This window comes from Chiloscyllium punctatum, chromosome 11, assembly GCF_047496795.1.
Source record: "Chiloscyllium punctatum isolate Juve2018m chromosome 11, sChiPun1.3, whole genome shotgun sequence".
NCBI classification, from domain to species: domain Eukaryota; kingdom Metazoa; phylum Chordata; class Chondrichthyes; order Orectolobiformes; family Hemiscylliidae; genus Chiloscyllium; species Chiloscyllium punctatum.
In genome coordinates this window covers 8,511,255-8,537,328 of record NC_092749.1, presented here as the reverse complement: position 1 = coordinate 8,537,328, position 26,074 = coordinate 8,511,255, and the positions used below count along the sequence as shown (strand labels likewise).

General features: G+C 44.2%; 1 protein-coding gene across 2 annotated transcripts in view; it reads left to right on the top strand.

The window, feature by feature from the left end:
• Window positions 1-365: 365 nt before the first annotated feature.
• LOC140482707 (immunoglobulin superfamily member 3-like) overlaps window positions 366-26,074 on the top strand; it is a 73,966-nt gene continuing 48,257 nt past the window's right edge. For both annotated transcript variants that reach the window (XM_072580242.1, XM_072580241.1), the window contains exon 1: window positions 366-489. In XM_072580242.1, coding sequence (XP_072436343.1) covers window positions 438-489 — 52 coding nt within the window. In that variant the 5' untranslated portion in view covers window positions 366-437. The remainder of the gene's footprint in view (window positions 490-26,074) is intronic.

Here is a 26,074-nt window from a genome sequence, read left to right as displayed (position 1 = left end):
GACCCAGGTGGAACAACCTTTCCTGCTCATTTACCTTTGATATATGTTTGAGCTGTTACTTTCTCACAGACTAATAAACAACTTTCTAATCACTTATAACCTGGATCCCTCTTTGTGTAACCTGTCAGAGCCCAGACTAAAGCTAACACAGAGCCTACGGATTTTGACAATAGCGTGGGTCCCTGAATTCAAATGAAAGGCATTTGGGTATGATCAGTACAAATTCATTTCATTGCTTTGACACTGATTGGTGACTTGTTTTCTGAGGACAGTCCCAATTACTCATGCGTTCCTCTTTTCGCGGTTTGTGTTCAAGCTGTGACAACTGAGTAGGGAAGTAGAGTCAAATTCAGCCACCTCTGCAATATCAGCAGTGTCACAGCATTCTGCGTGTGAAACAGTTAGACTTTAGAATTTGAAACATAGCTTCGCTTGAAATGTTTGGCTGGACATTCTCAACCCTGACTCTGATCCTTTGTATCGTAGGGGGTAAGTAAATGTCCAGGACGGGTTTTTTGTTTTTATTATGTTTTGGAGATTGATTCACGGGTCAGACAGAAGTGTATGAGTTGGGCATTTTGTCATCACTTTTCTTTTATTCTCGAACTGAAATTTCAGTTTCTATGATTCAATGGGTAAGTACAGTGTGAGATTTGACACTGAGCAACACAGGTCAGTCATTAGCACGTGGGAGACTATCTCTGAGGTCAAGATAATATTAATACAGTAGAACAAAGAAAGAACGAAGAACATTACAGCACAGGAACAGGCCCTTCAGCCCTTCAAGCCTGGGAAAAGGCTTCTTGCTATCCATGCTGTCTATACCTCTCATGATTTTGTAGACCTCAATCAAGTCCCCTTTCAACCTCTGTCTTTCTAATGAAAATGATCCTAATTTACTCAACTAGCGCACTCCATACCAGGCAACATCCTAGTTAAACTGCTCTGTACCTTCTCCAAAGCATCCACATCCTTTTGTAATGTGGCAACCAAAACTGTACATAGTATTCCAAATGTGGCTGAACCAAAGTCTTATACAACTATATCTCTTGTACTCAATACCGTGTCCAATGAAAGAAAGCATGCCATATGTCTTCTTGACAACTCTACTGACCTGCGTTGCCACCTTCAGGGAACAATGGACCTGAACATCCAGATCTCACTGTACATCAATTTTCCCCAGGGCATTTTCAATTTACCATGTAGTTCGCTCTTGAACTGAATCTTCCAAAATGCATTACATGCACAAGAAACAGAGACAATGTAAAGAAAAGATAAAAAAGCAAGAAAGAGATGAGATGGTGCCAGATGATGGTGAATCTCATTGCTATCGAGGGGAAAATAGGGTTAAAAGACAGATCAGCCATGATCAAATGGCAGATAAAACTTGATGGGCCAAAGGAATGAATTCTGCTTCTGTATCTTTGGCTCTTATGGATTCACAGTAAGTATGAAGATGAATGCCAAATAAGAGGCTTGTGTACAATATAAAAACTTTCTTTTAATTATGTTAAGAGAAAATAAGTTACTTAGTTGGATGAATGGACCCAAGAAGGACAGATTTAGGCGATGGTGAATAAAGAGGAAATACCTTACAGGCCATTCAAGACAAAAAAATTGGACTTATTAAATTTTAAGAAATGAAGTAAGCTTTGGGATTGGAGATAAATAAATCTGCAGGGATTTCTGGTGATTTCTATGTCAGGATATTAATAAGACAGAAGAAGAAATTATGATGATGGTCACATCATATTTGAAAGTTTGTAGAACAGGGGATTATGTTATTGAAATCAAAAGCCACATATCTCACTTTATGTTTGAAGAAAGGAATGAGGTAGTCAACATGTATTTACGTGTGTATATGTGTGTGTGTGTGTGTGTGTGGGGGTGTGTGTGTGTGTGGGTGTGAGTGTGTGTGGGTGTGTGTGTGTCTGTGTGTGTGTGTGGGTGTGAGTGTGTGTCTGTGTGTATATGTGTCTGTGTGTGTGTGTGTGAGTGTGTGTGTGAGTGTGTGTGGGTGTGTGTGTGTCTGTGTGTGTGTGTGGGTGTGGGTGTGAGTGTGAGTGTGTGTCTGTGTGTATATGTGTCTGTGTGTGTGTGAGTGTGTGAGTGTGTGTGGGTGTGTGGGTGTGTGTATGTCTGTGTGTGTGTGTGTGGGTGTGAGTGTGGGTGTGTATGTGTGTGAGTGTGTGTGTGTGTTTGGGTTTGAGTTTGTGTGAGTGCATGAGAGTGTGAGGGTGTGTGAGTGTGTGTCTGTGTGTGTGTGGGTGTGTGTGAGTGTGAGTGTGCATGTGTGTGTGTCTGGGTTTGAGTGTGTGTGTGAGTGTGTGAGAGTGTGAGAGTGTGAGTGTGAGTGTGAGTGTGTGTGTGTGTGTGTGTGTGTGTGTGTGGTGGTGTGTGTATGTGTGTTTGTGTGTGTGTGTGTGCCTGGTGTTGTTTTGAGGCAACGTACCAGAATATAGGATGATAGCTAATAGAAGCAGGAGGAGGAAGACATTCAGCCTATCAAGTCTCTCTACCTTTCAATGAGATCTTAATTGATGAATTATGAATTGGATGTGAATATAAGAGGTATTGTTTGTAAATTAATCGCAGAGACGTTTCCCTCCATGGCTCCCTCGTTAGGTCCACATATTCCACCAACGCACCCTCCCCTCCTAGCACCTTCCCTTGCCACCACAAGAGGTGTAAAACCTGTGTACACACTCCCCCCTCACCTCCGCCCAAGAGCCGACAACATCTTTTCACATCCAGCAGAGATTCTCCTGCACATCCACTCACATCATCTACTGTGCTCGTTGCTCTCAAAGTGGTCTCCTCTACATTGAGGAGACAGAACGCCAACTTGTGGAACTGTTTGGGAACATCTCTGGTACAGATGCACCCAACAACCCCACTGCCCTGTGGCCAACTGCTTCAACTCCCCCTCCCACTCCACCGAGGACATGCAAGTCCTGGGCTTTCTCCATTGCCAAATTCAAGCCGCCTGACACCTGAAGGAAGAACACCTCATTTTCTGCCTTGGGACCCTTCAACATCGACTTTATTAGTTTCCATTTTCGGGAGCAGCGAGGCAAGAGAGAGAGAGAGTACCAGGAGTTGCTAGGAAGGTAAATTTCCCACTTCAAAGGGACTTACCCCGAGGGACAGGCCTCCATTTGCGGCAGTGAGGAGCTGAATAGGAGCGGTCGAATTGTGCACTGGGAAGGTGAGTAAACTGATATATTTGGGCAGTGGCTGAACCTGAGATACTCTAGGTGTAGTGTCTCCTACCTGACCTCCTCCTCTCACCAAAAAAATGACTCTGTGGTGAGTTGATAAAGATTCGGCATTTCATTTTTTAAATTTTATTGTGTGGTTTGTAAAAATGTTTTTTTTCCTTTTTTGTTTATCTAAATTAAGATTAAGTTAGGTTTAAGATTAAAAATAGCAGGAAATCTCAGACCGGTATTATGCTCCTCTTGCTCAATGTGGGAGCTCAGGGATGCAGCCGATGTCCCTGGCTCCTTCATGTGCAGGAAGTGTGTCCAGCTGCAGCTCTTGTTAGACCATATTATGGCTCTGGAGCTGTAGATGAACTCACTCTGGAGCATACGTGATACTGAGGGGGTCATGGATAGCATGTTTAGCAAATTGGTCACACCACAGATTAGGATTGCAAAGGGGGAAAGGGAATGGGTGACCAAAAGGCAGAGAAAGAGCAGGAAGGCAGTACAGGTGTCCCTGTGGTCATCCTATTCCAAAACAGGTACACTGTTTTGGATACTGGTGGGGGAGATGGCTCACCAGGGGAAGGCAGCAGTAGCCAGGTTCATGGCATTGTGGCTGGCTCTGCTGCAGAGACAGGCAGAAAAAGAACGGAAGGGCAATTGTCACAGGGGATTCACTTGTCAGAGGAGTAGATAGGGGGGTTCTATGGTCAAAAACAAGACTTCTGCATGGCATATTCATTCAGTTCATTCCTAAAAGGAAGAAAGATCCCAGGAGGAGACATGGGCGGCCGTGGCTGACGAGGGAAGTAAAGAAACATATCAGGTTAAAAGAGAAAAAGTATAACTTAGCGAAGATAAGCGGGAAAACGGAGGACTGGGAAGCTTTTAAAGAACAACAGAGGATTAGTAAGAAGGAAATACGCAGAGAAAAAATGAGGTACGAAGGTAAACTGGCCAAGAATATAAAGGAGGATAGTAAAAGCTTTTTTAGGTATGTCCAAGGCAAAAAAATGGTTAGGACAAAAATTGGGCCCTTGAAGACAGAAGCAGGGGAATATATTACTGGGAACGAAGAAATGGCAGAGGAATTAAATGGGTACTTCAGATCTGTGTTCACTGGGGAAGACACAAGCAATCTCCCTGAGGTAACAGTGGCTGAAGGACCTGAACTTAAGGGAATTTCTATTTGCCAGGATTTGGTGTTGGAGAGACTGTTAGGTCTGAAGGTTGATAAGTCTCCGGGACCTGATGGCCTGTATCCCAGGGTACTGAAGGAGGTGGCTCGGGAAATCGTGGATGCGCTGGTGATTATTTTCCAGAGTTCAATAGAATCGGGGTCGGTTCCTGAGGATTGGAGGGCGGCTAATGTTGTGCCACTTTTTAAGAAGGGTGGGCGGGAGAAAGCAGGAAATTATAGACCAGTTAGTCTGACCTCAGTGGTGGGAAAGATGCTGGAGTCTATTATAAAGGATGAAATTACGGCACATCTGGATAATAGTAACAGGATAGGACAGAGTCAGCATGGATTTATGAAGGGGAAATCATGCTTGACTAATCTTCTTGAATTTTTTGAGGATGTAACTCGGAAGATGGACGAGGGAGATCCAGTGGATGTAGTGTACCTGGACTTTCAGAAAGCTTTTGATAAAGTCCCACACAAGAGGTTAGTGAGTAAAATTAGGGCGCACGGGATTGGGGGCAAAGTACTAGATTGGATAGAGAATTGGTTGGCTAATAGGAAACAAAGGGTAGTGATTAACGGCTCCATTTCGAAATGGCAGGCAGTGACCAGTGGGGTACCGCAGGGATCCGTGCTGGGACCGCAGCTTTTTACAATATATGTAAATGATATAGAAGATGGTATCAGCAATAACATTAGCAAATTTGCTGATGACACAAAGCTAGGTGGTAGGGTGAAATGTGATGAGGATGTTAGGGGATTACAGGGTGACCTGGACAAGTTAGGTGAGTGGGCAGATGCATGGCAGATGCAGTTTAATGTGGATAAATGTCTGGTTATCCACTTTGGTGGCAAGAACAGGAAGGCAGATTACTACCTCAATGGTATCAAATTAGGTAAAGGGGCTGTTCAGAGAGATCTGGGTGTTCTTGTCCACCAGTCAATGAAGGCAAGCATGCAGGTACAGCAGGTCGTGAAGAAGGCTAATAGCATGCTGGCCTTCATAACAAGAGGGATTGAGTATAGAAGCAAAGAGGTGCTTCTGCAGCTGTACAGGGCCCTGGTGAGACCACACCTGGAGTACTGTGTACAGTTCTGGTCTCCAAATTTGAGGAAAGACATTCTGGCTATTGAGGGAGTGCAGCGTAGGTTCACGAGGTCAATTCCTGGAATGGCAGGATTGCCTTACACGGAAAGACTGAAGCGACTGGGCTTGTATACCCTTGAGTTTAGAAGACTGAGAGGGGATCTGATTGAAACGTATAGGCTTATGAAAGGACTGGACACTCTGGCAGGAGGGAACATATTTCCGTTGATGGGGGAGTGCCGAACCAGAGGACACAACTTAAAAATACGGGGTAGACCATTTAGGACAGAGATGAGGAGAAACTACTTCACCCAGAGAGTGGTGGCTGTGTGGAATGCTCTGCCCCAGAGGGCAGTGGAGGCCCAGTCTCTGGATTCATTTAAGAAAGAATTGGATAGAGCTCTTAAAGATAGTGGAGTCAAGGGGTATGGAGATAAGGCTGGAACAGGATACTGATTAGGAATGATCAGCCATGATCATATTGAATGGCGGTGCAGGCTCGAAGGGCAGAATGGCCTACTCCTGCATCTATTGTCTATTGTCTATTGTCTATATTGCCTCCCAGGTACATGGGTCAGGGATGTGTTGGATCGGCTGCAGAAAATTCTCGAGGAGAAGGGTGAACAGCCAGTTGTCATGGTGCATATAGGCACAAACGATATAGGCAGAAAACAGGATGAGGTCCGACAAGCAGAATTTAGGGAGTTAGGAGTCAAGATAAAACATAGGACCTCAGATGTCGTAATCTCAAAATTGCTACTAGTGCCATGCACTAGTCAGAGTAGGAACGATAGAATGGAGGCTCAATGCATGGCTTGAGAAGTGGTGCAGGAGGGAGGGGTTCAGATTTTTCGGACATTGGGACCAGTTCTGGGAGAGTGGGGCTATTATAAATTGGACAGTCTACGCCTGGGCCAGACTGGACCCAATGTCCTAGGATGTGCTTTTGCTCATGCTGTTGGGGAGGGTTTAAACTAATGTGGCAAGGAGGTGGGATCCAAATGAGGAGGTTAGTGGGCAGTAAAGGGGTAGTAACTAAAGCTTGTAAGGAATTAGATAATCAAGTCAGTGTGACTAAGGGAAAGAGGCGGCAGGGAGCAGATGATGAACTCAGAGGGACTTGTGGTCTGAGGTGCATTTGTTTTAATGTAAGAAGTGTAGTGAGTAAGGCAGATGAATTGGAATTAGATTTTTTTTGAATTAGAATACTTACAGTATGGAAAAGGCCCTTCGGCCCAACAAGTCCACACCGACCCGCAACCCACTATCCCTTCACCTAACACTACAGGCAATTTAGCATGGCCAATTCACCTGACCTGTGGGAGGAAATCCATGCAGACACAGGGAGAATGTGCAGACTCCACACAGTCAGTCACCTGAGGCAGGAATTGAACCCAGGTCTCTAGCGCTGTGAGGCAGCAGTGCTAACCACTGTGCCACCTTGCCACCCATTTAGGGCTTGGATTAGTACCTGGGAATATGATGTTATTCTTATTACCGAGACTTGGTTGATGGAAGGGCATTATTGGGAACAAAATATCCCAGGATGTCGATGCTTCAGGTGGGACGGAGAGGGAGATAAAGGGGATGGAAGAGTTGCATTACAGGTCAAAGAAAATATCAAAGCTGTGCTGAAGGAGGGCACTATGGAAGATTCGAGCAGTGAGGTGTTATGGGTAGAGCTCAGAAATAGGAAGGGTGCAGTAACAATGTTGGGGCTGTACTGCAGAGCTCCCTCCAGCGAGCGTGAGCTATAGGTCCAAATATGTAATCAGATCATGCAAAGACATAGGAGCAACAGGGTGGTGGTGATAGGAGATTTTAATTTTCCCAACATTGTCTGGGATTCACTTAGTATTAGAGATCTATATGGAACAGAATTTGTAAGGAGCATCCAGGAGGGTTTTCTGGAGCAGTGTGTAAATAGTCCAATTCAAGAAGGGGCTATCCTGGACCTGGTGTTGGGAAATGAGCCTGGCCAGGTAGTTGAAGTTTCAGTAGGAGATTGCTTTGGGAATAGTGATCACAATTCTGTAAATTTTAGAATACTCATGGACAAAGACGAGAGCGGTCCGAAAGAAAGAATGCTAAGCTGAGTGAAGGTCAACTAGAGCAAAATTCAGTAGGAGCTGGGGAATGTGAATTGGGAACAGCTGTTTGAAGGTAAATCCATGTTCAATATGTGGGAGGCTTTGAAAGAGAGTTTGATTAGAGTTCAGGAGAGGTCTGTTCCTGTGGAAATGAGGGAGAAAATGACAAGGTTAGGGAACCATGGATGACAGGTGAAATTGTGAGACTAGCCAAGAGGAAAAAGGAAGTGTACTTAAGGTCTAGCCGACTGAAGACAGACAAAGCTTTGGAAGAATATCAGGAAGAAAAGACCAATCTGAAATGAGGACTTAAGAAGGTTAAAAGGGGCCATGAGATGTCTTTAACAAACAGGTTTAAGGAAAATCTTAAAGCCTTTTATTTATATGTAAGGAGTCAGAGGATAACTAGGGAAAGGGTTGGCCCACTCAAGGACAAAGGAGGGAAGTTATGCTTGGAGTCAGAGAAAATAGGTGAGGGTCTTATCGATACTTTGCATCGATATTCACCGAGGAGAGGGACATGATGGATATTGAAGTTAGGGATAGATCTTTGAGTACTCTAGGTCAAATTAGCATAAGGAGGGCAGACGTGTTGGGTATTCTAAAAGACATTAAGGTGGACAAGTCCACAGATCTGGATGGGATCTATCCCAGGTTTCTGAGGGAAGTGAGAGAGGAAATAGCTGGGGTTTTAATAGATATCTTTGCAGCATCTTTGAACATGTGTGAGGTCCCAGAGGACTGGGGAATTGTTAATCTTGTCCTCTTGTTTAAAAATGGTAGCAAGGATAATCCATTTAATGATAGACTGGTGAGCTTGCTGTCAGTGATAGGAAAGTTGCTGGAGAAGAAACTGAGGGATAGGATCTATTCCCATTTGGAAGAAAATGGGCTTATCAGTGATAGGCAGCATGGTTTTGTGCAGGAAAAGTCATGTCTTACAAACCAAATAGAATTATTTGAGGAAGTGACAAAGTTGATTGATTGGGAAAGGGCTGTAGATGTCATATACATGGACTTTAGTAAGGCGTTTGATTCAGTTCCCCATGGTAGGCTGATGGAGAAGGTAAAGTCTCATGGGGTCCAGGGTATACTAGCGAAGTGGATAGAGAACAGGTTGGACAACAGAAACAGAAGGAAATAGTGGAAGTGAGTTTCAAAAAATGGAGATCTGTGACCAGTGTTGTTCCAGAGAGATCCATGCTCAGACCACTGTTGTTTGTGATATACATTAATGAATTTGAAGGTAGGTATAGGTGTCCTGATTAGCACGTTTGCAGATGACACAAGGATTGGTAGAGTAGCAGATAGTGAAGGGGACTGACAAAGAATACAGCAGAATATAGATAGATTGGAGAGTTGGGCAGAGAAATGGCAGGTGGTGTTCAATCTGGGCAAATGCAGAGGTGATGCATTTTGGAAGATCCAGATCAAGAGCGAACTATATCGTAAATTGAAATGTCCTGCGGAAAGTTGATGTACAAAGAGATCTGGGTGTTCAGGTCTGAAGGTGACAACGCAAGTCAATAGAGTGGTCAAGAAGGCATATGGCATGCTTTCCTTCATCAGATGGAATATTGCATACAAGAGCTGGCAGGTCATGTTACAGTTTGCCACATTTGGAATATTGTGTACAGTTCTGGTCACCACATTACCAAAAGGAAGTGGATGCTTTGGAAAGGGTGTAGAGGAGGTTCACCAGGATGTTGCCTTGTATTGAGGGTGCTAGCTGTGAAGAGAGGTTGAGTAGATTAGGATCATTTTTATTAGAAAGACAGAGGTTGAGTGGGGACCTGATTGAGGTCTAAAAATCATGAGAGATATAGACAGGATGGACAGTAAGAAGCTTTTTCCCAGAGTGGGGGACTCAATAACTAGGGGTCACGAGGTCAAAGTGAGGGGGAAATGTTTAGGGGAGATACACTTGGAAAGTTATTTAAGCAGAGGGTGGTGGGGGCCTGTAACGTGTTACCAACGGACGTGGCCGAGGCGGGCACGATAGTATCATTTAAGATATATCTTGACAGATACATGAATAGGCAGGGAGCAAAGGGATACAGATCCTTAGAAAATAGGCATTAAGTTTTGATAGAGAATCTGGATCAGTCCAGGCTTGTAAGGTCGAAAGGCCTCTTCTTGTGCTGTAATTTTCTATGTTTTTTTTGTTTCTTTTTCCAAATCTCTCCTCCCCAAACTGATCCCAGATCCGACCCTTCAACTCGTCACACCTCTCTTGATCTGTCCTACCTGTCCATTTTCCTTCCCACCCATCCGCTCCACCCTTTCCAATGATCTCTCACAATCACACCCTCACCTTCATCTACCTATCACCTTCCCAACTGCCTCTAATATGGTAGCTCAGTGGTTAGCGCTGCCGCCTCACAGCACGAGGGACCTCAGTTCAATTCCAACCTTGGCTCACTGTCTGTGTGGAGCTTGCACATTCTCTCCTTGTCTGCGTGGGTTTCCTCTGGGTGCTCCCACAGTCCAAAGATGTGCGGGTCAGGTGAATTGGCCATGCTAAATTGCCCATTGTGTTAGGTACCTTAGTCAAAGGGAAATGGGTCTGGGTGGGTTACTCTTTGGAGGGTCTGTGTGGACTTGTTGGGCCAAAGGACCTGTTTCCACACTGTAGGGAATCGAATCTACCCCAGCCCTACCCCCACCCTTCTATTTATCTCTCCGCACCCCCCTTTCAGCTCCACATTTCTGATAATGTGCTTATGCCCAATACGTCATCTCTCCTGCTCCTCGGATGCTGCCGGACCTGCTGCGCTTTTCCAGCACCTCATCTTTTGACTCTGACTCTCCAGCATCTGCGCTTCAAACTTCCTCTCAATCTCAAGTGCGTATCGAAATGATGAGGGCTTCTGACTCTCCCAACCTTACAGACAGTGAGATCTGGATTGAAACAACACTTAGATATTCACTTGTATTGTCAGTGGGCCAAAAGCTGGAAAATGGGATTATTTTCATCAAATATTTGTTGTGTGGATTTGACACAAAGAACTCAGTGGCCTCTTTCCATAGGGGTGAGTGTCTGTGATAAGTTGACCACTGGTAACAAGGATGCAGGGAGGTATAATGGAAAACTATAGAGATTATGGATCAACATGATGGCGATTAAAGTAGTTCTGTGTATGGATCCCTGTCCTCTGACACTGTTTCACCCAAAGGATGAACAATGTGCATATGGTATTCATGCCTGAGCCTGACATAAATCACTCTGGTGCAGTGGGAGTGTGCCTACCTCTGAACCAGGAGATCTCAGTTTAAATCCCACCTGCTCCCGAAGTTTGTCATAAAATCTCTGAATAGATGGATTAGGGAAATGTCAACAAATAGAATCCTTATGGGCAGCACGGTGGCCCAATGGTTAGCACTGCAGCCTCACAGCACCAGCTTTGATTCCAACCTTGGGTGACTGCTTGTGTGGAGTTTGCCCATCTCCCCGTGTTTGCAAGTGTTTCCTTTGGGTGCTCCAGTTTCCTTTTATAGTCCAAAGGTGCGCAGGTTAAGTTGTTTGGCCATGCTATATTTCCCATGGCGTCCAGGGATGTGCACACTAGATGGATTAGTCATGGCAAACGCAGGGGTTACAAGGATGGCATAGGGGGCTGGCTACTTTTCATAGAGTTGGTGCAGATGCAATGGGATGAATGGTGTTTTTCAGCATAGGGATTCTATGACTACAATGCAGAAAGAGACTATTCAGCCCATTGAGTTTACACCGATTCTGTGAAGAGCATCACACCCAATCCCTTTATGGGGTTTTTAACATGGCTAACTCACCTAACCTGCACACCAATAGACTCTGTGGGCAATTTTTAACATGGCCAGTTCACCTAACAGAGCTGAAAATGTGTTGCTGGAAAAGCGCAGCCGGTCAGGCAGCATCCAAGGAACAGGAGAATCGACGTTTCGGGCATAAGCCCTTCTTCAGGAATGAGGAAACTGTGTCCAGCAGGCTAAGATAAAAGGTAGGGAGGACGGACTTGGGGGAGGGGCGTTGGAAATGCGATAGGTGGAAGGAGGTTAAGGTGAGGGTGATAGGCCGGATTGGGGTGGGGGCGGAGAGGTCAGGAAGAAGATTGCAGGTTCGGAAGGCGGTGCTGAGTTCGGGGGATTTGACTGAGACAAGGTGGGGGGAGGGGAAATGAGGATACTGGAGAAATCTGAGTTCATCCCTTGTGGTTGGAGGGTTCCCAGGCGGAAGATGAGGCGCTCTTCCTTCAACTGTCATGTTGCTATGGTCTGACGATGGAGGAGTCCAAAGACCTGCAAGTCCTTGGTGCAGTGGAAGGGGGAGTTGAAGTGTTGAGCTACGGGGTGGTTGGGTTGGTTGGTCCGGGTGTCCCAGAGGTGTTCTCTGAAACGTTCCGCAAGTAGGTGCCCTGTCTCCCCAATATAGAGGAGGCCACATCGGGTGCAGCGGATGCAATAGATGATGTGTGTGGAGGTGCAGGTGAATTTGTGGCGGATATGGAAGTATCCCTTGGGGCTTTGGAGGGAAGTAAGGGGGGGAGGTGTGGGCGCAAGTTTTGCATTTCTTGCGGTTGCAGGGGAAGGTGCCGGGAGTGGAGGTTGGGTTGGTGGGGGGTGTGGACCTGACGAGGGAGTCACGGAGGGAATGGTCTTTTCGGAACGCTGATAGGGGAGGGAAGGGAAATATATCCCTGGTGGTGGGGTCCGTTTGGAGGTGGCGGAAATGACGGGTGATGATACACTCTACATGGAGGTTGGTGGGGTGGTAGGTGAGGACCAGTGGGGTTCTGTCCTGGTGACGGTTGGAGGGACGGGGCTCAAGGGCGGAGGAGCGGGAAGTGGAAGAGATGCGGTGGAGGGCATTGTCGAGCATGTCTGGGGGGAAATTGCGGTCTTTGAAGAAGGATGCCATCTGGGTTGTACGGTTTTGGAACTGGTCCTCCTGGGAGCAGATGCGGCGGAGACAAAGGAATTGGGAATATGGGATTACAGGGGGCAGGGTGGGAGGAGGTGTAGTCGAGGTAGCTGTGGGAGTCGGTCGGTTTATAGTAAATGTCGGTGTTGATTCGGTCGCCCGAGATAGAAATGGAAAGGTCTAGGAAGGGGAGGGAGGAGTCTGAGACAGTCCAGGTGAATTTGAGGTCAGGGTGGAAGGAGTTGGTAAAGTGGATGAACTGTTCAACCTCCTCATGGGAGCACGAGGCAGCGCCGATACAGTCATCGATGTAGCGGAGGAAAAGGTGGAGGGTGGTGCCAGTGTAGTTGCGGAAGATGGACTGTTCCACATATCCTACGAAGAGGCAGGCATTCCTGGGGCCCATGCGGGTGCCCATGGCTACCCCTTTGGTTTGGAGGAAGTGGGAGGATTGGAAAGAGAAGTTGTTCAGGGTGAGGACCAGTTCAGTCAGTCGAAGGAGGGTGTCAGTGGAAGGGTACTGGTTGGTTCGGCGGGAAAGGAAGAAGCGGAGGGTTTTGAGTCCTTTGTGATGGGGGATGGAGGTGTACAGGGACTGGATGTCCATGGTGAAGATAAGGCGTTAGGGACCGGGGAAGCGAAAATCATGGAGGAGGTGGAAGGCGTGGGTGATCTCCAGCATCTGCAGTCCTCACTTACTCCCCAGTTCACCTAACACACAATCTTTGGACTGTTCTGTGTTCTGTTGAAAACAACTTCAACCTGTTCAAACATCTCCTCTTCGCATTTGCTGTTGGAGTTTGGAAATTTACTTTTCACAAACTCTATTTCCCATAACTCTTTTGAAATAATCGGTAATTAACAGCGAAATGGGAGACTTTGGCAAGAGGATATTGTGAAACAGAAGCAAATCTCCTGACTATTGCAATAATAAACCACTTTATATAAATGTTTTGGGAAACAAAACCCGCTTTATTTTTTGTAACTCAATTGGTCAGCAGTTATATCTGAGAGGATTTGGGTATGGGAGTGCAACACAGGAGATTCTCTACTGAACTCCCACTCTGGGGGGAATCAAGAGGAGGTTGATACCCTGAGGATATTTCCTCTTGCCTGGGAGACAGAAACATGTGACCACAGTTTCACAAGAACAATTCATCCTTTTAAGGCAAATGTGTGAAGAGATTATTTTTCTTGGGTGGTGGTGGTGGGGGAGGTGTGGGTTGGAGTCTGGCATTCTCTTCTCCAGAGCGAGCAAGAGGAGGCTGTGTGGTTGAGATTATTGAAGATTGCATTCAGTAGAATTTTGGTATTCAAGGGACTGCAGGGTTAGGAACATAGAAACTATGAAATGAGGAGCAGGAATGGGCCATTCAGCCTTTTGAGCATTCTCCAGCTGATCATCCAATTCAATAGCCTGTTCCTGCTTTCTCCCCATATCCTTTGATCCCTTTAGCCCAAGTGCTATATCCAGCTCCTTCCTGAAATCATGCAATGGTTTGGCCTTGACCACTTTCTGTGATAGTGAAAGGCTCACCACTCTCTGGGTTAAAAAAAAAATTCCACCTCATCTCAATCGTAAATGGTTTGCCCAAATCCTTAGTCAATGACCTCTCATTCTGGACTCTCCCACCAACAGGAACAACCTTCCTGCATCTACCTCCTCCCAGCCTGTTAGAATTTTATAGGTGTCCATTAGATCATCCCTCATTTATCTGGACAAATGTGACGCTAATTGATTCAACTTACCCTCATCCATCTATCCTACCATCCCAGTAATCAGACTGGTAAACCGTTGCTGCACTCCCTCTGCAGCAAGAACATCCTTCCTCAGATTAGGGAGCGAAACTGCTCACAGTATCGCAGGTGTGGTCTCACCAAGGCTCTGTACAATTGCAGCCACACATCCCTGCTCCTGTATGGAGATGAAGGCCAATGTACAACAATAACCATTTGCCTTCTTTATCACCTGCTGCATCTTCATGCTTACCGTCTAATGTATGAGCGCACCCAGGTCTTGTTGCACATTCTCCTCTTTCATTTCATGGTTGTTCAGGTCATCATCTGCCTTCCCACATTTATCCACATTATACTGCATCTGACCTGTTTTTGCCTGTTGACTGAGTTTGTCCAAGTCACACTGAAGCATCTCGATGATCTTCTCCCAGCTCACCTTCCCACCCATCTTTGTGTCATCTACAAACTTACAGATATTCCATCTACATCCCTCATGTAAACCATCTAGAGACTATCAGGGACAGGCAGGAATGTACAACAACCCAATCAGCCATGATCTAATTGAAAGATGGAATCATAATCATGGAGCATGAAAACAAACTCCTTGGTCCAACCAGTCAATGCCGACCAGGTTCCATAACTAAGCTAGAACCACCTGCCTGTGTTTGACCCATACCCCTCCAAACCTTCCCTATTCACAAACTTATCCAAATGTCTTTAAACGTTGTAACTGTATGTGCATCCATGACTTCTTCTGGCAGTTCATTCCACACACAAATCACTCTCTGTAAAAGCAGTTGCCCGTCATGTCCTTTCTGAAACTTTCTCCTCTCATCTCCAAAGTAGTTTTGAACTCAATCACCCTGGGGAAAAGACCCTTGCTATTCACCTTATCTGTGACACTCATAGTTTTATAAACCTCGAAAAGGTGAAAAGAGTTCCAGCCTATTTAGCCTGTTTTTATAAGTCAAACTCTCCATTGCCAGCAACATCCTGGTCAATATTTCCTGAACCCTCGTCCATTTAATAATATCCTTCCCGTAACCAGATGACCAGAACTGGTCACAGTACTTGAGAAGAGGCCTCACCAATGTCTTGTACAAACTCAACATGATGTCCCAACTCCCATACTCAGTGGTCTGAGCAATGAAGGCAAGCATGCTAAAAAGCATCTTACCCAACCTTTTGATACAACCTTTAAAGAATTACAAACCTGAACCCTAGATCCTTCTGTTCTCCAACACTGCCCTGTAAAACCTCACATTTATCCAAGAGCGGATATAAAGGGTGAAATGACCCAATACTTCTTCAAAGTGCTTAGTCCTACCTCCCTAACTCTGACAGGAGTTAACAGCCAGTGAATGCACACGTTTGGAACAATCTGAGACTCATTACCGGCAAAGCCAGTCGAGGGTGAGCCTCTCCCCCTATTTAAAAATCAGGAACAAGCACACCCGAGTACTTGGAATTAACCAAAAGTGTTTTTGGGCCAAGAACTGAGAAGTCAGATTAGGCAGTTAGTTTGGTTAGTGCAGAGATAATGGTCAGGCAGGCTCTTTTCAAGCTGTGCTCTGGGTAATAACTTTTAATTTTTTCCAAGACTTGGACATGCCTGGCTGGGCCAGCCTTTATTGCCCGTCCCTAGATGTCCCTTGAGAAGGTGGGGGTGAGCTGCCTTCTTGAACCGCTGCAGTCCATGTGCTGTAGACAGACCCACAACTCTTAGGGAGAGAATGCCAGGATTTTGACCGATTGACACTGAAGGAACAGCAACTCCTGTGACTACATATGACTTTCAAAACTGCTGTAAACATCATAGGATCGACTATTTTAGGCCCTTTAGTTTATTTCTCTCATTCCTTCTCTCTTAATATTCCCCTTGACCCTTCGCTCTTCTTTTCTGATGGATTAAACATTGATAAATCTCACATTCCTGTTGGCTTTCACCCAAATGACAGACATGAGACCCTCGATGAAGAGTCTGGACGAATTAAGAGTCTTTTCACTTTGAAGTCACAGCACGACAGAGAATGGGGTGACACTGGGAAGACATTTAGCGAGCTCTTTGATTGAAACACTGCAGGGAATTAATGCTGGTCTTTCTGATAAGTTTTTACCTGGTCCAGATAAGGAGTTTGGAGTCTTGCCCTCCTAACTCTGAATGCTGAGGACAGCTACAGACCTGCATCAGACCTGACCAGGATGAGGCACTTGAGTATCTACCCTCCCTCATTCAAAGCCATGATTGAAGACTTCCTTTTCCCCCTTTTGCAGGAACCAACTGCTCATTGTTTTATGTTGAAACCACAAGTCTGCTATGTTCTACCCACTTCTTCTTTTTTCAGTTTTTTATTCAATGTCTTCAGTTGAGGATTTCTCAACATATGTAAAATTCAGAAAGTTTTGCTTTCTTATCAAAGTTCCTTTTTACTCCTATTTCAGTGTTGCTGGTCTTTTGAAGTTCTTTCTTCCACTTCAAACTTCCATCTACTTGATAAAATATGTTCCCAGTGTTCTCACCAACTGACAGTTTGTGAGTCACTCCAAAAGCTTGTAATTTCAAATAAACCTGTTGGACTATAAGTCGTGTGACTTCTGACAATAGGACAATGGCTGATCAGATTTCTTTTGATCTTCACTCGTGGGAGGTGGGTGTCTCTGGGTCTGCTATAGGTCTGGAGTCACATTTGGCCAAACCAGGTAAGGATGGCAGATTTCCTTCTCTAAAGGACATTAATGAACCAGATAGGTTTTTCCAACAATAGTTTCATGGCTATCGTGGCTATTTTTTTAGGGTCAAGAAGAAGTCTGTGGGTGAAGCTTCTTATCATGTGTTAGATCATGTGTTGGGTCAATCGGCAAAATTTAAACTGTGAAAGCCATCATGAGTCAGAGAGGTTGTCGCTAATCTAGGACTGCTTTTTTTTTATTCATGTAGTGGATGTGAGTGTCACTGGCTAGGCCATTTCCCATCCATAATTGCCCACAGGGCAGTTGAAAATCAACCAAATTGTTGTGGGTGTAGGGCAGGCCAGGCTAAGTAAGAATGGCAGATTTCCTTCCTTAAAGGACATTCGTGAACCACATGGATATTTCCAACAATCAGCAACAGCTTCATTTTACAACAACAGAGGGAGAGGACCAGGGAGCTGCCAGGAATATATTTGGGCAGTGGCTGTACCCGAGACACTACACGTGTAGTGTCTCCCACCCATCCTCCTCCTCTAACCAAAAGAAAGAACTCTGGTGTGCTGATAAGGTCAGGCTTTTCTATTTCCATTTCTTTTGTAATTGGTTACAAAGATACATTCTTTTTTATTTATCTATTATCTGCAATTGAAAAATTCAGAGAAGTACTAGAAATTATTTAACTCATACATTTATAAAAAGCAATACAGAAATTAACTTAGTGGAGACGTCTGGGTCGGTGATGTGCTGTAGGTGCATGATGTGGGAGTTGGCTGATCCCATTATGAATGGCAGTGACTATCTGCAACAAGTGTTGGAGGAAGTCCAGCTCAGAGCTGATGATCTGGAATCTGAGCTTCAAGTACTGCGGCACATCCAAGAGGGGAGAGTTACCTGGACACTTTGTTTCAGGAGGCAGTCACACCTGGTAGATTAAGTAATTCAAATTCAGTTAGTGATCAGGGACAACAGGGAGTAATTGCAAGCGAGGCAGGTAGGGGGATCCTGAGTTCAGGAATAGAGGAGCCTCGGCTTTAGACCTTATCCATCAGATATGAGATACTTGCTTCCTGTGGGGATGAGGAATAGGGCTGCGGGGAGGATGAGCTAGCTGACTGCGGCACCATGGTACAAAAGACCATTCAAGAGTGGGAAGCAAAAAGACGAGTGGTAGTTATAGGGGATTTTATAATTAGGGGGACAGATAGTATTCTTTGCGAGCCGGATCGGGAGTCCCACATGGTGTGTTGCCTGCCCGGTGCCAGGGTGCAGGACATATCCAACTGGTATGAAAGGATATTGGAGCAGGAGGGGGAGGATCCTGTTGTTGCACATTGGGACAAACAGCATCGGCAAGGCTAGGATGGAGGACCTGTTTGGCAATTATCAAGCACTAGGAATGAAATTAAGAAACAGGTCCTCGAGGGTCATAATCTCTGGATTACTGCCTAAGCCATTGCAAATTGGCTTAGGGATAAGAAAATTAAGGCAGTAAACATGTGGCTAAGGGACTGGTGTGGGAAAGAGGGGTTCCATTTCATGGGGCATTGAATCAGTTTTGGAACCGGGGATGTGAAGGGGTGGATCTGTAACATTGGGATGGTCTCCACCTGAACTGATCTGGAACTGGTGTTCTAGCGAAAAGGATAAATAGGATGGTCAGTAGGACTTTAAACTAGTGAGGTGGGGGAAGGGAGAGGGAAAGACGACAGGAGGTATGATGGTAAATAAAAAGGTAAGCAGCAGGTTAGCATGTGTGCAGGAGGATTAAAGTCCAAGGCAGACTATGAAAGAAGTAAAAAGGAAGGATAACTCAGGAAATATTATATGCAAATTGTGAGGGTAAGCAAGCTAGCATAAAAGGCACTTTACCTGAATGCTCATAGCATTTATAACAAGGTCGATGACTTAATGACACAAATCATTGCGAATGAGTGTGATTTGGTAACTATTATGGAAAATGGTTACAGATGGTCACAACTAGGAATGAAATATTCAGGGGTACCAGAGTATTCGGAAGGACAGACATCAGGACGATATCAGGTCATTGCTGAGCGATGATATAGGTTCTATGGAGAATGAGTTTGAATCCGTTTGGGTGGAAATTAGAAATTCTAAGAAGAAAGAGTCACTGATAGGTGTAATCTATAGGCCACAATATAATTACATCACATTGGGGTGGGCAATAAACAAAGAGTAGCTAATGCCTGTAAAAATGGTACCACTACCAGCATAGCCAGTGTAGCCTTGAGGAGAGCATCCGTGATAGTTTTCTTGAACAGTAGGTAATGGAACTGACGAGGGAGCAAGATGTCCTAGATCGGGTCCTGTGTAATGAGACAGGAATAATTAATGACCTCATAGTTAGGGATCCTCTTGGAACAGCAATCACAATATGGTTGAGTTTCAAATACACATGGAGAGTTCGAAGATAAAGTCCAATACCAGGATCCTGTGCTTAACCAAAGGAAACTACAGTAGAATGAGGGAGGACTTAACAAAGATTTTATGGTAGGACAGTTGACGAGCAGTGGAGGACTTGCAAAGCAGTTTTTCAAAGTGCTCAGCAAAAGTATATTCCAGTGAAAAGGAAGGATTGTAAAAAAAAGGGCAATCTGCCCTGGGTGTCTAAGGAAACAAGAGATGGTATCAAATTTAAAGAGAAGGTATACAAAACGATCAGGGGGAAATGAGAAGATTGTTAAAGATTTAAAGGTCAACAGTAAGCCACAAAAACAGCTGTAAAGAAAAGTGAGATAGATTATGAGAATAAACTAGCTCAGAATATAAAGACAGTTGGTGAAAGTTTATATAAATATGTAAAATGAAAAAGACTGGCTCAAGTAAATGTTGGCCCTTTAAAGGATGAGAAGGGGAATTTAGTTATGGGATATGATGAAATGGCCGAGGTATTTTGTATCGGTCTTCATAGTGAAGAACACTAACAACGTCAGTAATTGACAAAGAGATTAAGGTAAAAGTGAGGACTGCAGATGCTGGAAATCAGAGTCTAGATTAGAGTGGTACTGGAAAAGCACAGCAGGTCAGGCAGCATCCGAGGAGCAGGAATATCACCCAGGTCCCTCTGCATTGTATGACCTGAGATATCACCTTTATACCTTCATCAGGGCTCCTGATGAAGGGCTTTTGCCCAAAACATCAATTTTCCTGCTCCTCGGAGGCTGCCTGACCGGTTGTGATTTTCCAACACCACTCTAATCTAGAAAGAGATGATGGCAGATGAGGACCTGGAAACAATCATTATTACTGTTATGACACAGTGTAAACCATCCTGCTTAATTTAAAACCAGCAACACAGTAAAAAGTTTCATCCCGTGCAGTAATCTGTAGTAATTTGAGTGGCCAAGAACTACTTAAAGTAAAAATTAGCAACTTTATTTCTTGAAGTATAACAGAGAATAATTAACTAATGACTATTTATGATTCCTTCAGCTAACCTATCCTTGACATTCCCTTCTATGATAGTAGTTCGATAAAACTCCCAATTAAGTTTTACAGAAAAATTCAAATTTCAAAACCAGCCAGCAGCGGAATCTTCTCTTTGTCTTCGTCGGTAGATTGGCTCGCCAGGTCAGTGTTAAGGTTTTTCTCTGTGCAAACTCCTTCTTGAGACAGGTGCCTCTCAGAGAGTTCACATTAGCAGTCTACATCTGTTGGTCTGGTGGCAGTTCTTCTCCCAACTGTTCAATTTTCTCCGGTCTTATACCCCAAAGCATTGGATTGTGCCATTGGCTTTTAAGATTGTCAATATACTCAATTCAAACTTGATTGGAATTCGGTATTTTTCAGGGTATAATTTAAACTGATTGGCCTAATTTGAATCTGCTTTTGTTGTTTCCAGGCAACCAGCTACCCCAATAGCTGGAGTACATGTTACATTGTTTTTTATTGAGAACCACTAGGTGCTGTCACTGCTAGCTTTTACTCTCTTAAAAGTATAGTACGCCCACGTGTTCATAACGTTATGGAAGAGGTAGTGTTCAGCAAGTTAATGAGCTAAGCATTGATAAGTCTCCTGGCCCTGATGGAATGCATCCCAGGGTAGTGGGCGGCACGGTGGTTAGCACTGCTGGCTCACGGCGCTAAAGACCCGGGTTCAATTCCCGACTCAGGCGACTGACTGTGTGGAGTTTGCACATTCTCCCCATGTCTGCGTGGGTTTCCTCTGGGTGTTCCGGTTTCCTCCCACAGTCCAAAGATGTGCAGGTCAGGTGAATTGGCCATGCTAAATTGCCTGTAGTGTTAGGTAAAAGGGGTAAATGTAAGGGAATGGGTGGGTTGCGCTTCGGTGGGTTGGTGTGAACTTGTTGGGCTGAAGGGCCTGTTTCCACACTGTAAGTAATCTAATCTAAAAGAGATGGCGGGGGAAATAGCAAGTGCACTGACAGTAATTTTCCAAAATTCGCTGGACTCTTGGGCAGTCCCAGGGATTGAAACAGCAAATGTGATGCCACTGTCTGAAAAGGGATGTCGATAAAAGATAAGGAATTATAGAGTGTTTAACTTAATCTCTGTGGTGGGGAAGATGCTTGAGTCTGTTATCAAGAAAGAAATAGCGAGGCATTGTTCTATTGGGCAAATGCAGCATGGATTCATGAAGGGCAGGTCATGCTTGACTAACCTTCTGAAATCCTATGAAGACTTTGAAAACACGGTGGACAATGGGGACACAGTTGTTGCGGTGTACCTAGATTTCCAAAAAGCCTTCAAAAAGGTGCCACATAAGAGGTTGCTGCATAAGATAAGGATGCATGACGTTCGGGGTAGAGTATCAGCATGGATAGAGAATTAGTTGACTAACAGGAAGCAAAGAGTGGGGATAATTGAGTGCTCTTCAGGCTAGCAATCAGTGAATAGTGGTGTGCCTCAGGGATCGGCGTTGGGAAGACAATTATTTACAATTTATATAAATGGTTTGGAGTTGGGGACCACATGTAGGGTGTCAAAGTTTGCACATGATACTAAGATGAGTGGCAGAGCAAAGTGTGCAGGGGACTGTGAAACTTTGCAGAGGAACATAGATACATTGAATGAGTGGGCAAAGGTCTGGCAGATGGCCTACAATGTTAATAAATGTGAAGTCATCCATTTTGGTAGGAGGAACAGTAAAAAAGATTATTACTTGAATGGTTAAAAGTTGCAACACACTGCTGTGCAGAGGGACCTGGGTGTCCTTGTGCATGAATCACAGAAGGTTGGTCTGCAGGTACAACAAGTGATTCGGAAGGCAAATGGAATTTTGCCCTTCATCGTTAAAGGGATTGAGTTTAGAACATAGAACATAGAATGTTACAGTGCAGTACAGGCCCTTCGACCCCCAATGTTGCGCCGACCTGTGAAAATCATCTGATGCCCTTCTAACCTACACCGTTCCATTCTTATCCATATGTAAGACCAATTAGGTAAAAACAATGACTGCAGATGCTGGAAACCAGATTCTGGATTCGTGGTGCTGGAACAGCACAGCAGTTCAGGAGGCATCTGAGGAGCAGTCATGCTGCCTGAACTGCTGTGCTCTTCCAGCACCACGAATCCAGAATATGTATGACCAATGCCCATTTAAATTACCTTAACATCGGCAAGTCTACTACTGTCGCAGGCAGGCTGTTCCATGCCCCTACTACTCTCTGAATAAAGAAACTACCCCGATATCTGTCCTAAATCTATCACTCCTCAATGTAAAGCTACATCCCCTTGTGTTAGCCTTCACTATCCGAGGTAAAAGGCTCTCACTGTCCACTCAATCTAACCTTCTGATTATCTTATATGTCTTGATTAAGTAATGTCTCAACTTCCTTCTTTTCAACGAAACAGCCTCAGTTCCCTCAGCCTTTCCTCGTAAGACCTTCCTTCCATACCAGGCAACATCCTCGTAAATCTCCTCTGAACCCTTTCCAAAGCTTCCACATCCTTCCTATAGTGCCATGATCAGAACTGCAAACAATAGTCCAGTTTCAGCCTTACCAGTGTCTCGGCCAGCTGAAGCATGACCTTGTGGCTCAGAAATTCAATCCCCCTACCAATAAACACCAACACACCATATGCCTTCTTAACAACCCTATCAACTTGGGTGGCAACTTACAGGGATTTATGCACCTGGACACCGAGATCTCTCTGTTCATCTGCACTGCCAAGAATTTTACCATTAGCCCAAAACTTTGCATTCCTGTTACTTATTCCAAAGTGAAATACCTCACATTTTCTGCATTAAACTTCTTGCCACTTTTTAGACCAGCTCTACATTTTATCTATGTCTCTCTCTATAACCCACAACATCCTTCGGCACTATCCACAACTCTGCCTACTTTAGTGTCATCTGCAAATTTACTAACCCATCCTTCTATGCCATCCTCCAGATCATTTATAAAAATGACAAACAGCAGTGGCCCCAAGACAAATCCTTATGGCACACCACTGGTAACTGAGCTCCAGGATGAATATTTCCCATCAACCACCACCCTCTGTCTTCTTTCAGCTAGCCAATTTCTGATCCAAACCACTTAGTCACCTTCAATCCTGAAACTCTGTAATTTGTGCAATAACCTACCATTGGAAACTTATCAAAAACCTTACTGAAGTCCATATACACCACATCAACGGCCTTAAAAAGCAGGGTTTCAAAGCAGAGAAGTAGTGTTGTTGCTGTACAAGGTACTGGTGAGACCATGCCCGGAGTACTGTGTGCAGATTTGGTCTCCTTACTTGAGAAAGGATGTACTCGCACTGGAGGTGGTGCAGAGGAGGTTCACTGGGTTGATTCTGAAGTTGAGGGGGTTGGCTTTTGGGGAGAGACTGAGAAGACTGGGATTATATTCATTGGAAGTTAGAAGAGTTAGGGGAGGGAGTCTTATAGAAACATATAACATTATGAAGGGAATTGATAAGATAGAAGTAGAGAGGATGTTTCCACTGGGCGGGTGAAACTAGGACAAGAGGGCATAGCCTCAAAATTAGGAAGAGCAGATTTAGGACTAAATTATGAGATGCATAGACAGTAGGAATCATTTTCCCAGAGTTGAAATGTCTTAAATTAGTAACATGCATTTAAGGTGAGAGGGGAAAGTCCTGAGAAGATGTGAGGGGCAGGTTTTGTGCATAGAGAATGGTAGGAGTTTGGAATGCGCTGCCAGGGGTTGGTGGTGGAGGCTGATGCAATAGGGGTGTTTAAGAGACTTTTGGACAAACACATGAGTATGTAAGGAATGAAGGGATATGGACAAGAAGGTATTAGTTTCATTTGGTATGATGTTCAGCACAACATTATGGACTGAAGGGCCCGTTCCCATGCTGTACAGTTCTACGTTTTATGTTCTAAGATATAATTAATTAATAATCTTATAGAGCAAGCATTCTTACGTAGCAGTGGACACATTCTGATTAAATTTACATTTAGTTCGAGAGAGAGGAGTGGGTCCAAGATGCATATTTTAAACTTAAATAAGGGTATTATGAGGACATATTATGTAGGTCAATAGGCTACCAAAAACAGCAAAGATTAGCTCAGTTATTAAGGAGAAATGGAGTATGAGGGAAAGTTAGCTAGAATTATAAATCAGTAAGAGTTTCTATAGTGAAGAAAGAAAAGTGTTAATAACCCAACTATTGGAGCTGTAGGAAGTGAATGTGGGGAATCTGTCAAGGAAAATATGATTTGGACAGGTATCTTGCATCGGTCTTCACCCCAGTTAACATACACGATGTTGAAAAAAAAGCTGTAAACGTGGAAGTGGAAGGAAGGGAGGAAATCAAGAATATTATATTTACTGGGCAAGTGGCACTGAGTAAATCATTGGAGCTGTAAGCTGTCAAGTCTCAGGTCTTGATGGACTTCATTGTAGGATCCTACAGAAGTAGCTGGTGACATAGTTGACACTTTGTTTTTGAATTTCCAAAATACCCTGGATTCAAGGAAATTCCTGTCAGATGGTGAAAGTACTGGTGAAAACAAATACTTTTGACATTCTTTAAATTATCTTTTGAGGGGTGTGGGTGTTACTGGCCAGGCTAGCACTTTTTACCATTCCTTAATTGTCCTTGCTCTGAGAGGCATTTCTGAGAGCAGTTCAGGGTCAGGCTCATTGCTTTGGGTCTGGAGTGTAGGCCAGACTAGGTAAGGTTGGCAGATTTCTGTCCCTAAAGGGACATTAGTGAATCAGATAGATTTTTACAACAATCAAGAATGGTTATATGAGCACCATTATGCCAGCTTTTAATTTGATATTTCTATTGAATACAAATTCAATCAGCTACCATGTGGGAATTCGGACCCATACCCCTGGAACATTTACCCGAGGTTCATAGTATTCCAGTGACACAGTGACATTTTCACTAGGTCACCACCTCTCCTATATCCATTACAACAATTTAAAAGAAACACATTGGGAAGAATTACATGTATTGTAAGCCAAGAAAGTATTGATAGCTTGGTAATTAGACAGTGGATGGATAGATTTGATTGGCCAGTCTTTTGGATATTTGGCCTCCATGTGTGTCAGAACACTGGCACTGAAACTCATATACCACATTGTTCATTTGTGTGGTAGACAGAGGCCTTTCTGCCTCAATGTCAATGTCCTGTTATTTTTGAACACCACTCGTGTTGCTCCTGTATAGCAGCAGTGAGAAACAGCTAGCTTCACCTGTCGCTTCAGCTGTTTGCAACAAAGTAAAAAGTCTGTCCTTTCCCAACCAGCCTCTGCTTGAAAAACACACATCAAACACTTGATGTAATCGACCATTGATCAGCATTTGTTTAATAAACATGAGTGTACCAGGGCTTACTCTGCCAATCAATCTAGAATTGTCAGTCGGCCTTGTTATGAAAACTACCTACATCAGTATGCCGTGCCCTTTACTTCACATGCAGAAAGAATAGGAACATACATTATGCCCTTTGCAACTTGAAAAAAAATTGACATTCAGTTTCTGGTTAATTACTCAGGCTGTTGCAGTTACCAAACAGAATCACCCTGCCTGATTTAAATTGAAACAAAGTTTGGTGATTAATTGTCAATCATCATCCAACTGGTACATTATTGATGGCAACATGTAAATCAGAGTCCAATTATCAACCAGTCAGTATTCTCCTTTCACATGGAATGAAAAAAAAATTCCCCTTTATTTTGGTAATTCTTGTGAATTGTCCTGGTGAGCTCAACA